Source organism: Eptatretus burgeri, chromosome 4 (genome assembly GCF_056783735.1).
Source record: "Eptatretus burgeri isolate ZD-2024b chromosome 4, Ebu_testis_v1, whole genome shotgun sequence".
Taxonomy (NCBI): domain Eukaryota; kingdom Metazoa; phylum Chordata; class Myxini; order Myxiniformes; family Myxinidae; genus Eptatretus; species Eptatretus burgeri.
In genome coordinates, this window is record NC_140964.1 from 141,928,473 (window position 1) to 141,945,118 (window position 16,646).

The 16,646-nt window shown below is 41.3% G+C and overlaps 1 protein-coding gene across 2 annotated transcripts in view; it reads right to left on the reverse strand.

The window, feature by feature from the left end:
* CDC45 (cell division cycle 45) overlaps window positions 1-16,646 on the reverse strand; it is a 49,976-nt gene that overhangs the window by 2,422 nt on the left and 30,908 nt on the right. For both annotated transcript variants that reach the window (XM_085880218.1, XM_085880217.1), the window contains exons 10-17: window positions 11,322-11,444; window positions 11,049-11,180; window positions 6,529-6,627; window positions 6,236-6,382; window positions 5,926-6,064; window positions 2,468-2,551; window positions 2,200-2,366; window positions 2,050-2,126 (exon numbers count right to left, since the gene is read on the reverse strand). In XM_085880218.1, coding sequence (XP_085736344.1) covers window positions 2,050-2,126; window positions 2,200-2,366; window positions 2,468-2,551; window positions 5,926-6,064; window positions 6,236-6,382; window positions 6,529-6,627; window positions 11,049-11,180; window positions 11,322-11,444 — 968 coding nt within the window. The remainder of the gene's footprint in view (window positions 1-2,049; window positions 2,127-2,199; window positions 2,367-2,467; window positions 2,552-5,925; window positions 6,065-6,235; window positions 6,383-6,528; window positions 6,628-11,048; window positions 11,181-11,321; window positions 11,445-16,646) is intronic.

Genomic DNA, 16,646 nt, shown 5'->3' on the forward strand with positions numbered 1-16,646 from the left:
TCAAACTCGGTTTATTTTCCTTGAAGTCTTGAGGATCTTTTGATACCAAATTTAATATGCATTAAAAAACACTTAAATATGCATAAAATTAGTGTACGTAGCTAAATAATTTAAAAATAGGACCACTGGACCTGTTGCTTGTCTGGGCCCTGGCTTAATGTTGCAACCCAAATTTGGTGACGGGCGGGTCTGGAGAAGAAAATTTTAAAGTGATTGACGCAATTTTCCCAAAAGTGGACCAAGTTGGCCATTTTGACAGTCATGGCCAAAATATGGTACATCATGGGTCATGAAGGTTGTGGTCAAGTTTCATCAAAATTGTGTCGTTTCGAAGTAAAGAGGAAACACCTATTTTAGTTCAGCGATCGATCAGTTTTGTAGTTCCACGATCCTGTCTTAAAGTTTTATTGATGTTATTAGATGTGAAATTCTCCACAGATGATTGGTAGGTACGTTATAGGTTTACAAGTTTATATCCAGGTAGATTATTATTATTTTAAAGAGGACTTCTATTGTGTTAAACCTGTGGAGTGTCCATGCCATCCCAACATAGCTTCAACGTTCTGGATGCCCTTCTCTCATGCTGATTCAGAACAAATCTATATATATATATATATATATATATATATATATATATATATATATATATATATATATATATATATATATATATATATATATATATATATATATATATATATATATAATCCCTGTGTTGTAAGAGGCAACCAGGGTTGCGTCAGGAAGGGCATCCGGCGTAAAACATGTGCCAAATCACTATGCGGATCATACGGATGATCCGCTGTGGCGACCCCTAACGGGAGCAGCCAAAAGAAGAAGAAGAAGATATATATATATATATATATATATATATATATATATATATATATATATATATATATATATATATATATATATATATATATATATATATATGTATATATATATATATATATATATATATATATATATATATATATATATATATATATATATATATATATATATATATATATATATATATATATATATATATATGCATGCATGCTCAATGTTGCAAAGGTTTGTCTTTCTGGTTCACTAATGAAGGTTGTTCTTGTGTCGGTGTGAGAAATCTGGAGAAATAAAGCTTTCCCTTTAGTTCTCATGGATAATACGCATGACAAGAAGAGCGGCTTATACACGAGTGATAACTGCGGTACACACAATCAAACTTTTTACTGATCTGAAACGAGGAAAAACGACCATCTGACTTCAGAAATGCCAACATTGTGACCATCTTTAAGGAAAGGTAACAAAGCAATATGCAGGAACGACCATGATTGATATCTCTAACTTATCCATTGTGAGAAACATTCTCACATACATCCTTCCGAATCACTTCCCATGAGCGAGGAAACTTTCTCTATCATCCAACACGATCAACCATGAAGCTCAATGGAATATTCTTCAACATTCTGGGTGCCCAAGAAACTTTACCATTCTGCAAGTCCGATACAAAGGAATGGCAGCACACGTCCTTTGTAATGCCTCAGAGACTGTCTCCTGAGAACATTGACCTTGTACATGATTCAGTGGGCAGAAGCCCAAATAAATCTCTCAGGTGTTTGTCAAGAGCTTGGAATATCATGTGAATCAGAGAGAAGAATTCTCATCCACGATGTGAAACTGTATCCATACAAAATTCAGAGTTTAAACAATATCATTAAACATGGAATCTTCGGCCCTTTCTGGTTTCCGGACGAGCCAGGCATTGGCTGTCAATACGAAACGTCACATACAAGGTCTTAAAGTTTTGGCGGGCCCGAGGCAGTCGCAAGGCGTTGCAAGAGAGGAAAGGTATGGTTTCAACATGATGAAGCCACTCCCCACACATCAAATGATCCTGGCCTATTTAAGGTAATCTGTGCCAAACATTGTGCAATTTGAGTGATGCATGAGAATTTTATATTGAATTGTATGGGTTCTGGGTTTTTTGGGGTCACTGTATTTATGTGAAATGTAAACTTAACTTTTATATATTTTTCTTGCCAATGAGAGAAACCTTACCTGCAGAATTAAAGTTATCACAGATGATGTGAGATGCCGTCGTCTCTGCTGCCTTTTCAAATGCACGTCCGAAGAAACTGCAGCACAAGGAAGAGGAGATCAGTTTCTGGAGATTTCTATCGGCCTTCCCTTATAACTCAAATTACTCACTTTCTTCGATCTCCATAGCTTCCGACTGGTGGAGTCCCCGCTAGTAGGACGGTTGAGATTCCCTCGGTGCGAAGGCCATTTTCTGGAAAACTGTCCGTCTCGGTTGCCTTGACCTCGAGAGGCACCGATACGAGCAGAGGGAGTTGGCGGGAGCGACGGTTTTTAGTCTGTCGGGTTTAGGGCAATCAACCTGATAAAATTGTAGCAATCATGTCGTGAGGAAATAATTTATTAGGCAAAATGAAGGGTTATGGGAACGAGAACTCACCGAATGCACGTGGGAGTGCAAGAGATGAAGTGAGAGCACACGCAGACGATCCGGGTGGCAAAAAACTCCAACATCCGGCATTCCCTGATGCAGCAATTATGGACGGAAATATTATTTCCTCAAAGGAAAAAGTACAATCATATTAGTCTGCGAGAGTCAAATGACAATCAATCTGAAAAAAATGATATTCTTCCACTTCTCTTTAAAGTTTAAACAATAGATGAAGGCCTTAAATCTCAAACAAGCGTTCGCAAATGTGTCTGAACACATCTTGAGCGTTGGACACTCTGGCACCTGCTCCACCTGCCAAGCTACCTGCTGGTGAAATAAAAAGTTGTTTTTTCCTGGTTTGCTGATTTCCTCAAATCACACAGTCAGGGTACAGCTCTCAACAGCATCCCCTCATGTCTCCTATTATACAGAGCACCTCAAGAAAAACATGTTGGAAAACATGACTCCATCTTTGCTCTGTACTTCTTCGGGTTCCTTCTTGGTCCTCCATTTGATTTTGTTCTTCACACATGACCACACTGGACCGTACAATTCCATATTCGACTGACAGGCTGACAACCGTGGCTTCCTTCTCTCCTACTCCGGAATTTATTCACTCGGCGAACACTTTCAATGTGGAAAATCTCACCGTCTATCCAGAAGATTCATCAAATAAACCACCTTCCTATTTTCACAATCAACAACTGAAAAAGGTTTAGTCTCTCAAACATGAGGCCCTCACATTAAACGATGATGCTGTTTCTCCTGAGCTTTCAATATTACATCAAAGCACCTTCATCACCGTGCTCTTCCACGAGCTCATTTGTATAAAAACGACAACGGCACTCTGACATTGACAGGTATGCCTCTGCCCACGTTATACATACTTGTACCAGTGTGATTTAAATCCCTTCAGCTGTTCTCAAGTATCACAATTTTACCTGACTTGACCTCTTGACCCCATAATCTAATCAAGTAATGTTTACATCATTATGATACTTGAACCAAGTTTGACTTGGATCCCTTCAGCCGTTCTTAAGTTATCACGGCAAAGAAAAACAATCACGGACGCTCAGACGGATGGACAGCCTGACGGACAACCTGAAAACATAATGCCTCTAGCCACTGTCAGCAGAGACATAAATTTTTTTTCTTAAAGAACTCGCATTCAAAAAAATTAAATAATTCTGCCATGCGTCCGATGAGGTTGAGATTTAAAACATATTCCCCATGACTACGATAATAACTGTGAAGTTTCTCGTCCAAAGATGAAGCGGTTCAAGAAAACTTTAAAATATTTTCCTTCAATATGGTTGCCAAACCATGTGACCTATCAATTATTCATAAACACCCTGGTATCCCCAAGGTTTGGGGAACATGTATGTTAAGTTTCCCCTCGATCTGTCAATTTGTTCTGGGGAGGATTTTTAAAGGTTTTAGGGTAAATGCAATATGGCTCCAAACAATGTGACCGACATCGTCAAAGGGAGGGAACTTTTTGTTCCTCATGGATAGGCGGTCGGTCATACTTGTAAAGTTTCATCTCGATCTGTTCAGCCATTTGAGAAGATTTTTTAAAGGTTTAAAACATTTATTATTATATATATATATATATATATATATATATATAGTTGTGGGGGTAGACAGAGGAATTTAATAGGAAAATTAGGATTGTGTCGAGTTGCTTGGTCCATGGATGTGTAGGAGACATGTTGATGTAAATCAAGTGGGGAAACTGTGAGCTTAAGTGTTACTTGTCACCACACAGGGGGTGGTGCTGTGTTAATTCAATTGGGATTAAGACCAATTTTCCTGAGAATGTAATTGCCCTCTGTGACCTGCGTTTTTGTATTTCAAAGCCAGCCATGAAAGTGCGTTTTTACAACACCACCACCAACAACAACAACCATAACAACAAGCAAGCCAAATGTGTCGAGCAGGCAGAAGCCCCGCCTTCCCGTTTTTTTGTGTCATCAAGCCACGCCCGGAGGTGGAAGAAGGGTGAAGTTTGAAGAGCAGACAGGAGTTGTGGGAGGAACGTGGCTGGGATGGAGGATCTCTCTTTGCTCTCCTCATGGCATGACGAAATGGCTGCGCGATTCTCATGTTCATGATGGTGAATTTGCAGCGTGCTGGGTAAGACGCTAGTCATTGACTGTTCGGCTGAGTCGCAAAGTTGTATGATTATGAGAAAGACAGGAGTACGCACCTCCGCGAAGTTGTCGTAATCCCGTTGTGTTCAAGGAGAAAGGTGGGCGATCGTTGTGAGCAGAGCTTTTGTTCGAGAGGAACATTCGGCATATTCGTTCATGAGAAGAAGCTGCACGATGGTTCATGAGTCCAGATGTTGAATACCACCTCACAAATTACCTTGCGTACATTTCCCACCCAGAGAGCGGCTCGACACCATTGTGGGGCGCATCTTCCCACGCAGGACAAATCTCCTTGATCCCAAAGTTCAATAAAGACCATCACTGGACAAAGCTAAGTGCCAGAATAAAGGGAGGATTTTCTTGTTTCGCTTTCCCCTTTTCTGTTTCATAGTCCGTGTGTAGAGGCTCCTCGCTTTCGACCTCAATTTACTTCACGTATTATTACTACATTCTGACTTGTACCCTTGTAAATATTTGTCTATTTTCATTAAATCTCCGTGTTTATTTTTAAATTGCTGGTGTCCGTGTATCTGTGGTGGGTTCGAGTATAAACCCCTTGCGCTGTGCTTCTGTCGCTTCACCCTGCCCCTCCTGCGCACGCCATCATGTCTAAGGATCACGTGTCCGTCTCCAAGGAAAATCGCTCGGCAATCCGGTCCGATCGGTGTTAACCGCCCATCCACCACAATTGGGTTGGGGGGGGGGATTAACCCAATGCCATGCCTGTGGAAATACAGTACATGGCTGCTGAACCACGTGCCTGATGATGTCATCAAGTTTTTTTTTTTTCTGTTGACCAATTTATCCCTTGATGACCCTCAATTTTTCCTCCCGATTAGATAAAGCGTTCTACGTGTCAAATATTGGCTTGGATACCACTTCATCGATGACGTCATGGTTCATAACACATTCCCCATCAGGAGTACTTGACATTTGCCAAATTTCATTTTATTCCATGAAGCGGTTTCTGAGATAGAGTTCCAACGTTTTTCCTTTTTTCCAACACGGCTGCCACACCAAATGACCTATGACGTAATAATTATCATTCAAACATTCTACATGGAGTCACAACTGTGGTGGAAATTTCATGTCAATCAGACAAGCGGTTGTGGAGAAAATAAATTTAAAAGGGAATCGTGGAGGGACTGACAGCCGGTTGGGCAACCTGAAAACACAATGCCTCCCGGTGACCTCGTCGGCAGAGACAGAAAAAATTAGGTTCACATCTATCTATTCTTTGCATTAACCTCATCTTTTCTTCTTCATGCCCTCTTTTTCTTTGTGTGATAACCATTGTTCCCCACTCCCTCGTACCTGGCTCAAAGTACAGAATAAGAAGGGACCGAGGCTGGTGAGTTGTGCGGTCGCAATACACGAAGCGACGACACGATGCACACACTCCAACCACAGCTTGGCTCTCTCTATACCCTCCATCAGTTTTGCCACACCACCTCTGCATAAAAAGTCCCAAAGAGAAAGGAAACACACCGTTAGAAAAATAAAATAATCTTCACCACAGTTCGTTGTAAATACCCCAAGATCAAAAGACCCGGACAGTAGACTGCGTCAGGAAGAGCGAGTAAGTTCAACTGAGATCAGAGATGACCAACGAAGAGGAAATTACCGAGTGAGGGCATGCAGGGCCGAGGAGAAACCAGCGGAGGAGTCTTCCTGGATTATTGTTGAAATGGAGAGAGCAAGATCCCCAGCAAGGAATCGATGTCTGAATCCCAAACGTGCCTCAAACGTCTGCACACGTAACTCCTTGAGCCTAGGAGAGAAAAAAAAGTTTCACTTTTCATCCCCCACTTCCTCATCGTCCACGCCATGCCCATTTCAGTTTGTCCCGAGGTCCCTCAGACTCCTCGGCCTCGCCATTTTCCCTGAAAATTCAACTCCAAGCGCAGCCTTGGTTACCCAAAACGCTCCGCAGTTTTGTCGAAGAGTTGCTGAAGATTTGTTTTCAGCTCCAGGTCCATTGCAGAGAACGTCTGTCTGGCTTCTCGCAAAGGTATTCTAACATGTGGACAGGTTGGGAGAAAAATAACAATTCCTTTTTCACTTTGCACATTTCTGCATCACGTTTTACATTCATGTAATGTGTGAACGTGTTGGCAATCAATATTTATTAAATAAAACATGCATACAACTTCTGGAACTACTTCTTCCACATTTCCCTTTATATGGGGCGAGGCCTTGTGGTACTCGGCTGCTGCTGCCCCACCTTTTGTACAATACTCCAATGCCCTCGATCCCCAACCAAATTCTTCATCTCCCACCACCCCCACATGATTGATACCACTCCTCACACAACCTTCCCATCTCGACCGTGGTCTATCTCGCTCCCTCAACCTATCCGCTATCTTTACCATTCTCTCTTCCTCCATCCACACCAAGTGTCCAGTCCACTTCAAGAGGCTTTATAATCAATCTGCTCGTCAAGCTCATCGGCAAACCAATCAATTAATCCATCGTTCTATCCACCCTCTTCACTCTCACAATCCTCCTGACCCAGTTTTTTTCTCACAGACCCACAACCTCTGTTGTTGCTTCTCTGCCAGTGCCACAGTCTCCAGACTGAAGGTAGGCCAGCATTACACAACACACCAAAACTTTCCCACCTAATCCAAGTAATGTACATTAATTTATCTGTTAAATACATTAAAAAGACACGAGATAAACCTGATTATACTGCATATAATCAGGGCTCAACATTAAGGGGTGCCGGGGAACCGAATTGTGTTGGATTGAGAATACTTTATCACCATTGTGGTGACATACACGAGGACTACGTCAGTCAGGGATAGTAATGCTCATGCAGACTCGTCTGGAGAACAAGTTGTATAACGTGCTCTGTGGAGTCGCCGAGCTGACCTCTGTTAATCACGCGATCACACAGTTCTCTCGTTTTGGTATTGCGCAGTTTCCTGGTCAAGTTTATTTCTTCAAAATATGCGAATGAGCTTCTGGGGGTATTCCATGTTCCACAGGGGTGAAAATGAAAAATACTAACAGAAAGCACCAGTAAATATCCAGTGGGCTATCCAGGTGCTCTCTGTGCTTCGTGTCCGTTGTCAATTATTAAACTTCATTTAATAATAACAACAGTGGAATTAAACTTTTCTGAAAGTCAACTTACAGGGAGATATTAAATATAAAATCATTTACATGAACACACATGACACCCCCTTAAGAGTAAAGTGCACCCAATTATGGACAGGCTCAATCGATTGAGATAAATCAGAGGAATGAGTAGAGAAAGACTCAATTTGGCATTTTCAAAATGATGTTATCCGCCTCAAATTGCTTGGTGCACATTCGCTGTTGGTCCACCCCAGCCGTGCTACGATGTAATCCGCCCCAGCTATGCTAAGATGTAATCCGCCCCAGCCGTGCTACGATGTAATTCGCCCCAACCGTGCTACGATGTAATTCGCCCCAACCGTGCTACGATGTGATTCGCCCCAACCGTGCTACGATGTGATTCGCCCCAACCGTGCCACGATGTAATCCGCCCCAGCCGTGCTACGATGTAATTCGCCCCAGCCATGCTACGATGTAATTCGCCCCAGTCGTGCTACGATGTAATCCGCCCCAGCCGTGCTACGATGTAATCCGCCCCAGCCGTGCTACGATGTAATCCGCCCCAGCCGTGCTATGATGTAATCCGCCCCAGCCGTGCTACGATGTAATCCGCCCCAGCCGTGCTGCGATGTAATTCGCCCCAGACGTGCTACGACGTAATCCGCCCCAGCCGTGCTACGATGTAATTCGCCCCAGCCGTGCTACGATGTAATCCGCCCCAGCCGTGCTGCGATGTAATTCGCCCCAGACGTGCTACGATGTAATCCGCCCCAGTCGTGCTACGATGTAATTCGCCCCAGCCGTGCTACGATGTAATCCGCCCCAGCCGTGCTGCGATGTAATTCGCCCCAGACGTGCTACGACGTAATCCGCCCCAGCCGTGCTACGATGTAATTCGCCCCAGACGTGCTATGACGTAATCCGCTCCAGCCGTGCTGCGATGTAATCCGCCTCAGCCGTGCTACGACGTAATCCGCCCCAGCCGTGCTACGATGTAATTCGCCCCAGCCGTGCTACGACGTAATCCGCCCCAGCCGTGCTACGATGTAATTCGCCCCAGACGTGCTACGACGTAATCCGCTCCAGCCGTGCTGCGATGTAATCCGCCTCAGCCGTGCTACGACGTAATCCGCTCCAGCCGTGCTACGATGTAATTCGCTCCAGCCGTGCTACGATATAATTCGCCCCAGCCGTGCTACGATGTAATTTGCCCCAGCCATGCTATGCCGAAGTTCATAGTGTACAATGTACATAGACGAGATACTCTCTTCCCACCTCCCATATTTGTTCATCAATTCCATACAAGGACTGTGACTTGGTCGCCACTGACAACAACCTTTCATTTGATCTTACGCTCAAAGCATCCCTCCTCTTCATTCACCACAGCCTTCCCCACCACTGTACATAGCATATACATCTGCTGAGGGCGCAGCATTTCAAGCACTTCATACAACATATCCGATGACTCTCATCTTGTCCAGCCCATAAGAAACCCAATATATAGAACCATCAGCCGTTCAAGCAGGACCCCGGCTGATCGGTTCAACACCAATGTGTGGTGTTCTGCCTCACACCGTGTTTACTTCTTCGGCAATTTCATGCAGAGCGATGTGTCTACCCTTCTTTATATACCAGCCATCGGTAAACAGTCGGTCACATGATCTACATATAAACTGTAGTCGTGGGCTGGATTGTGTGTGTGTGTGTGTGTGTGTGTGTGTGTGTGTGTGTGTGTGTGTGTGTGTGTGTGTGTGTGTGTGTGTGTGTGTGTGTGTGTGTGTGTGTGTGTGTGTGTGTGTGTTTAGATTTCAGGATCTGAGGTCTCTCTCATGCAATCTGTCTGGCAAGGGGCTCTGGCTATTTACCAACTAATGTGGACAAATAGCGAGCTGAGCCAACCGTTGCATGGGGTCGAGATGCACGAGCGGATTCTTTTTGATCTGCCAGGTGTCGGCGTTGGCCCCGAGGCGAGCGTGGGCCTTATCATAAAGTTGACGTAGCTCTTTATGATGCTGGCCTTTTTGGTGGGGATTATCTACATACCCCTGCAGGGCTGGAAACCGCCCGGTTTGAAGCGCACGATCGATTCGCTTCAGAGACTCAAGGGTGTGGGCTACGGCTATTGTCTTGATGAGATCGGATTTACGGACCTTCGACATATCCGGAAGCCTGTATTGCTCTGCAAAAACACAAAGGTCTTTATTTAACGGTTGGCATGTTTCAGACCCGATATAGGGGGAGGGTTGGAGGTGTCTCACAAAAGAACAAGCCGGTAGGCGGACATGGGGAGTCGATCAAGTTGAATTTAGTTGTTTTTCAGCAGTTACTAGGCAACAAAAGCGTCCAGAGCAACGGTTCTTTCTCACACATAACTAGGACATACCACGAACCTACCATACCAGTTTCATGTATATCTCACTCATAGTCTCTGAGATATAACGAACTTCGTTTTTTTTATTGTTTTCGACCAGGGTTCATTCAAAGTCTATCTTCTCCGACAGTTTTCATAGGATCCGGCTGGAAATTTTTGACAATATGGCTGAATGTACTGCCCACAGTCGCTCGTGGCCCGATTTTTGATTTTCGAAAAAATTAATTTTTGAGATTTTTTTTGAAAATTTCAAAGGTCCGTTGCCAGGCAACAGATGGGTCCATAGCAACGGTTCTCATTTGCACACAACTAGGTCATGGTATGAAGCTACCAACCAAGTTTAATCGAAATCGCCATTGTATTAACAGAGCACTGGACCGAACAGACATACATAGAGACAGACAGACAAACATATCGACGGAAGTACTGATAATAAGGGTAGAAAAAAAAATCTTTTTTTTTTTCGACTAGATCGACTACCCAACAAGTAGCAGTCGTGCTTAACCAGAAAGCAACGAGAATGCAAAGAGGAGAAAAAGATCTGTCCCTAAAATGGGAATCAAACCTGCTGCAGTCGCCATGCCTTTGGATGCAGATGGCTGCTGCTATCTTGCAATGTCGCTGCTATTTGCAAGTGGTATACTCCTGCTGGTTGCAATCCCCTATACGAATTTACATATACACTCACTATAAAACTATATTGGGTGGCTACAGCCTCAAAATCTAGTTTGGGTGTTGGAGGCTGTGACGGGGTGAACGGTGGGGCCCAGTGAGCGAGTCTGAACTGCTTTCGTCATTCGGGTACATTTTTGGTTCATCGAGGATAGGACACATCTCAAAATATCATGTACTGGACACACTTGAATAAATAATTACAGTCTAGTTTTTCCTTGAACCAATGATCATACATTTAACTGATAAATGTTACAATACCACATCACCACACACAAAGACGATTAATCAAACAAAGGACGATGAATACCCAGTGTCTGCGAGCAGTCCTTGTAGACGTCGTTGTCCTGCGAGAGACCAAAGTTTGAGTCCAGCCCAGGTGGGGAGAGAGTGTGTCAGACTGTCCAGAAGACTCCAATGCTGGTATAAGGACAAACTCAACCTATAGAAAGAGACAATGATACACATGAATATTAACCCTGAACTTTACTTATTTAATCTAGCTCCATTCAATTCAATGGAAAATGTGAAAGAAGACCCTCTCCTCACCCCAACGCTTGCCCTTCCCTTTGCACAAACTCACTCGTACGTGAAAGCCAGGCGGAGAGAGTCGTGAGAATGGGAACCACCTGCGCCCTCTTCCTGACGATGATTCAGTCGAGAGACGTGCCTCTGTAGCCATGCTATGTCTGATACATACTTTCCTCTGTCAGTGGAATGAGACGAAGAAAATGGAGAAATAATAAAAAGTTAATGAAAGTTAAAGACAATTTAACATTAAAATCCACAATTGATTGAAAATAAAATGAGTTATCTGGGTAATCCCCACACAAACCCCTTCCAAGCCCTCTGGCTGTCCATCTCTCTCCACAACCACCTCATGTACATCTGTGGTTTAACGTCCACCCAACAATGACAACCCTCTCTATACACCACATTTTCCTCCAAAATGGATCAACTCAATCTCCCATCCCAACTCGGTTTGTATTTTCAATTTTTTTTTTTTGCATACAATGTCAAGGCACGTATGAGACCCAACACAGAATGTACAAGGGGAGCAGGAGATAGTAAGCGTGGGAGAGGAGGACAAAACAGTGGGGAACAGAGATATTTGGAGATCTGTGGAAGGGAGAGGGATGGGGCAGGGTACAAGGGTAAACAAGATGGACACTACAGGGACTTTCAGGTCCTTACATGACAGGTACTTTCAGGAAGGAAAGCAGGGAATTTGAAGGTGGGTTTGGGGTGGATTAGTGGGGGTAGAAAAGATCATGGTTTTGGATGGGGGAAGACAAGAGATGGTGGTGAACAGCAGTTTTGAACACCTGGAGGGAAGAGTGGGATTGAAGAGAGTGAGGGAGTTTGTTCCAAAGGTGGGGAAAAAAAAGAGGAATGAAAGAGAAGGTGAGCAGCAATTCCTCATCTATATTAATGACCTCTCCAATGCTCTGGGAAACCCTCCTTTCCTTTCGACAGACGACTCCCCCTCATGTTGTCCAGAAACATCCCTCTGATATTCAGACAGAACCGTGTCACACTGAGCAGAGAGCAGCTTTATCTCTCTCTGCCAATATGGAAATGATTAGACTTTGGTCTAAAAAATGGAACATATCCTTCAATCCTAGAAAATCCCACTGTACCACCGTATCACTCTGGAATGATCATCAAACTAACTCACCTATCTAATTTCATGGTCAGTCACTGGAAGAGGTTCAGTCTTGAACTTTTCGGCTTCATCCTCAGCCACGACCTCTCCTTGGTCAACAATGTACCAAACATGTCCTCCAAAATTAGTCACAGACTGGGCATCCTCAGTTAATTCAATTTTCTTTGGAAAATAAGAGCCACTCACCGTGGCTTTTGTCTGCAGCTCCACAGAGTACGACTATGTGCACTCCACCATCACATCCATCTCCAGGATAATGTGAAATCTTGCATGATGAGGCCGAAGCACAAGGTCCATCGCTCTCACATCGCAGGTTGGTCAATGGTCTTTCTATTTTCTACCATCTCTTCTCTAACATTGCTCTCTCTACTCTCTTTGTCATCCGACCCTCCATATCCACTCCAAGATACACACATTCTTCCAGGAACCTATTCTAGTGAAACTCCCAAAATCCAGGTGGACTGAATTTATAATGTGAGAATGTTTAATCCCAGGGTTTTAATCTGATTTATATGACATTAATATAAATGTGAATTTATAACGTGAGAATGTTTAATCTCAGGGTTTTAATCTGATTTATGTGACATTAATATAAATGTGAATTTATAATGTGAGAATGTTTAATCTCAGGGGTTTAATCTGATTTATGTGACATTAATATAAATGTGAATTTATAATGTGAGAATGTTTAATCTCAGGGGTTTAATCTGATTTATGTGACATTAATATAAATGTGAATTTATAATGTGAGAATGTTTAATCCCAGGGTTTTAATCTGATTTATGTGACATTAATATAAATGTGAATTTATAATGTGAGAATGTTTAATCTCAGGAGTTTAATTTGATTTATGTGACATTAATTTAAATGTGAATTTATAATGTGAGAATGTTTAATCTCAGGGTTTTAATCTGATTTATGTGACATTAATATAAATGTGAATTTATAATGTGAGAATGTTTAATCTCAGGGTTTTAATCTGATTTATGTGACATTAATATAAATGTGAATTTATAATGTGAGAATGTTTAATCCCAGGGTTTTAATCTGATTTATGTGACATTAATATAAATGTGAATTTATAATGTGAGAATGTTTAATCTCAGGAGTTTAATCTGATTTATGTGACATTAATTTAAATGTGAATTTATAATATGAGAATGTTTAATCTCAGGGTTTTAATCTGATTTATGTGACATTAATATACATGTGAATTTATAATGTGAGTGTTTAATCTCAGGGTTTTAATCTGATTTATGTGACATTAATATAAATGTGAATTTATAATGTGAGAATGTTTAATCTCAGGGGTTTAATCTGATTTATGTGACATTAATATAAATGTGAATTTATGATGTGAGAATGTTTAATATCAGGGTTTTAATCTGATTTATCTGACATTAATATAAATGTGAATTTATAATGTGAGAATGTTTAATCTCAGGGGTTTAATCTGATTTATGTGACATTAATATAAATGTGAATTTATGATGTGAGAATGTTTAATATCAGGGTTTTAATCTGATTTATCTGACATTAATATAAATGTGAATTTATAATGTGAGAATGTTTAATCTTCGGGGTTTAATCTGATTTATGTGGCATTAATACAAATGTGAATTTATAATGTGAGAATGTTTAATCCCAGGGTTTTAATCTGATTTATGTGACATTAATATAAATGTGAATTTATAATGTGAGAATGTTTAATCCCAGGATTTAATCTGATTTATGTGACATTAATATAAATGTGAATTTATAATGTGAGAATGTTTAATCTCAGGATTTTCATCTGATTTATGTGACATTAATATAAATGTGAATTTATAATGTGAGAATGTTTAATCCCAGGGGTTTAATCTGATTTATGTGACATTAATATAAATGTGAATTTATAATGTGAGAATGTTTAATCTCAGGATTTTCATCTGATTTATGTGACATTAATATAAATGTGAATTTATAATGTGAGAATGTTTAATCCCAGGGGTTTAATCTGATTTATGTGACATTAATATAAATGTGAATTTATAATGTGAGAATGTTTAATCTCAGGATTTTCATCTGATTTATGTGACATTAATATAAATGTGAATTAATGATGTGAGAATGTTTAATCCCAGGGTTTTAATCTGATTTATGTGACATTAATATAAATGTTAATTTATAATGTGAGAATGTTTAATCCCAGGGTTTTAATCTGATTTATGTGACATTAATTTAAATGTGAATTTATAATGTGAGAATGTTTAATCCCAGGGGTTTAATCTGATTTATGTGACATTAATATAAATGTGAATTTATAATGTGAGAATGTTTAATCTCAGGATTTTCATCTGATTTATGTGACATTAATATAAATGTGAATTAATGATGTGAGAATGTTTAATCCCAGGGTTTTAATCTGATTTATGTGACATTAATACAAATGTTAATTTATAATGTGAGAATGTTTAATCTCAGGGTTTTAATCTGATTTATGTGACATTAATTTAAATGTGAATTTATAATGTGAGAATGTTTAATCTCAGGGGTTTAATCTGATTTATGTGACATTAATTTAAATGTGAATTTATAATGTGAGAATGTTTAATCCCAGGGTTTTAATCTGATTTATATGACATGAATATAAATGTGAATTTATAATGTGAGAATGTTTAATCTCAGGGTTTTAATCTGATTGATGCGACATTAATTTAAATGTGAATTTATGATGTGAGAATGTTTAATCCCAGGGTTTTAATCTGATTTATGTGACATTAATATAAATGTGAATTTATAATGTGAGAATGTTTAATCTCAGGGGTTTAATCTGATTTATGTGACATTAATTTAAATGTGAATTTATAATGCGAGAATGTTTAATCTCAGGGTTTTAATCTGATTTATGTGACATTAATATAAATGTGAATTTATAACGTGAGAATGTTTAATCTCAGGGGTTTAATCTGATTTATGTGACATTAATATAAATGTGAATTTATAATGTGAGAATGTTTAATCTCAGGGTTTTAATCTGATTTATGTGACATTAATTTAAATGTGAATTTGTAATGTGAGAATGTTTAATCTTCGGGTTTTAATCTGATTTATGTGACATTAATATAAATGTGAATTTATAATCAGGTCAAGTATGGGAGCATGTGCCAGAACAGCGCGTCGCTGAGTCCACTTTCCCCCGGTACTCCAGGGGCCTCCGTCTGGCCATCCCCCAGGCAGATGCCAGGCCCATCCCCATCTCCGTGAGATGATGGTCAACCTGCTGCAACCACGAGGCACGTGGTCGGCCCACTGGCCTCCTCCACTCATGAGACTCCCTCGCTGAGAGAATCTGGTGAGCAGGATCAGCGTCAGGAAAACGAGCCACATGTCCATACAGCCGCAACTGACGCTCACGGACTATGCAGGTAACAAATCTCATCCGAGTTTCTCTCAGCAACCACTCGTTGGACACAAAATCCGACCAGCGATAGCCAAGGATTCTCAGAAGAGACCTGGTACCAAAGGAATTATGTCTCCGTCTCAGATCCTTGGTCAGAGTCCAAGTCTCGCATCCATAGAGCAAGACTGGAAGTATGAAGGACCTGAAGACTCGGACTTTCGTCCTCCCGCACAGGTACCGGCAGCACCACACCCCATGATCCAGTGAATCCATGACTCCCCAGGCCCGCCGCAGACGTCTCTTGACCTCTGACTCGCAGCCAGCAGAGACATGAATATCACTGCCAAGGTAAGTGAATCTCTCCACGACCTCAACATCCTCACCACAAACAGACACAGACAGGACAGCAGCATCCAAGATGTCACCGAAAGCCTGGATCTTAGTTTTGACCCAAGAAACCCGTAATCCCAGCAGCTCCGACTCCTCATTCAGCACCTCGAGGGCCCCCAAAAGGATGTCTAAAGTCTCCGCAAAGATGACTGCATCATCTGCAAAATCAAGGTCCGAGATCTTGACATTCCCAAATGATGCACCGCAGCTTGATCTCTCAGACATCCTCCCTAAAATCCAGTCATAACAAGTGCTGAAAAGTGTGGGGACCAGTACACACCCCTGACGAACTCCAGTAACAACTGGAAATAAGTCAGAGATGGTACCACCACACTTCACAGCACTCTCAGTACCAGAGTAGAGTTCAGACATCAGATCGATCAGTTTTGGTGGCACCCCACAAAGACCAAGAATCCTCCAGAGGACATCCCGATTCACTGAATCGAACGCTTTACAGACATCAACATAGG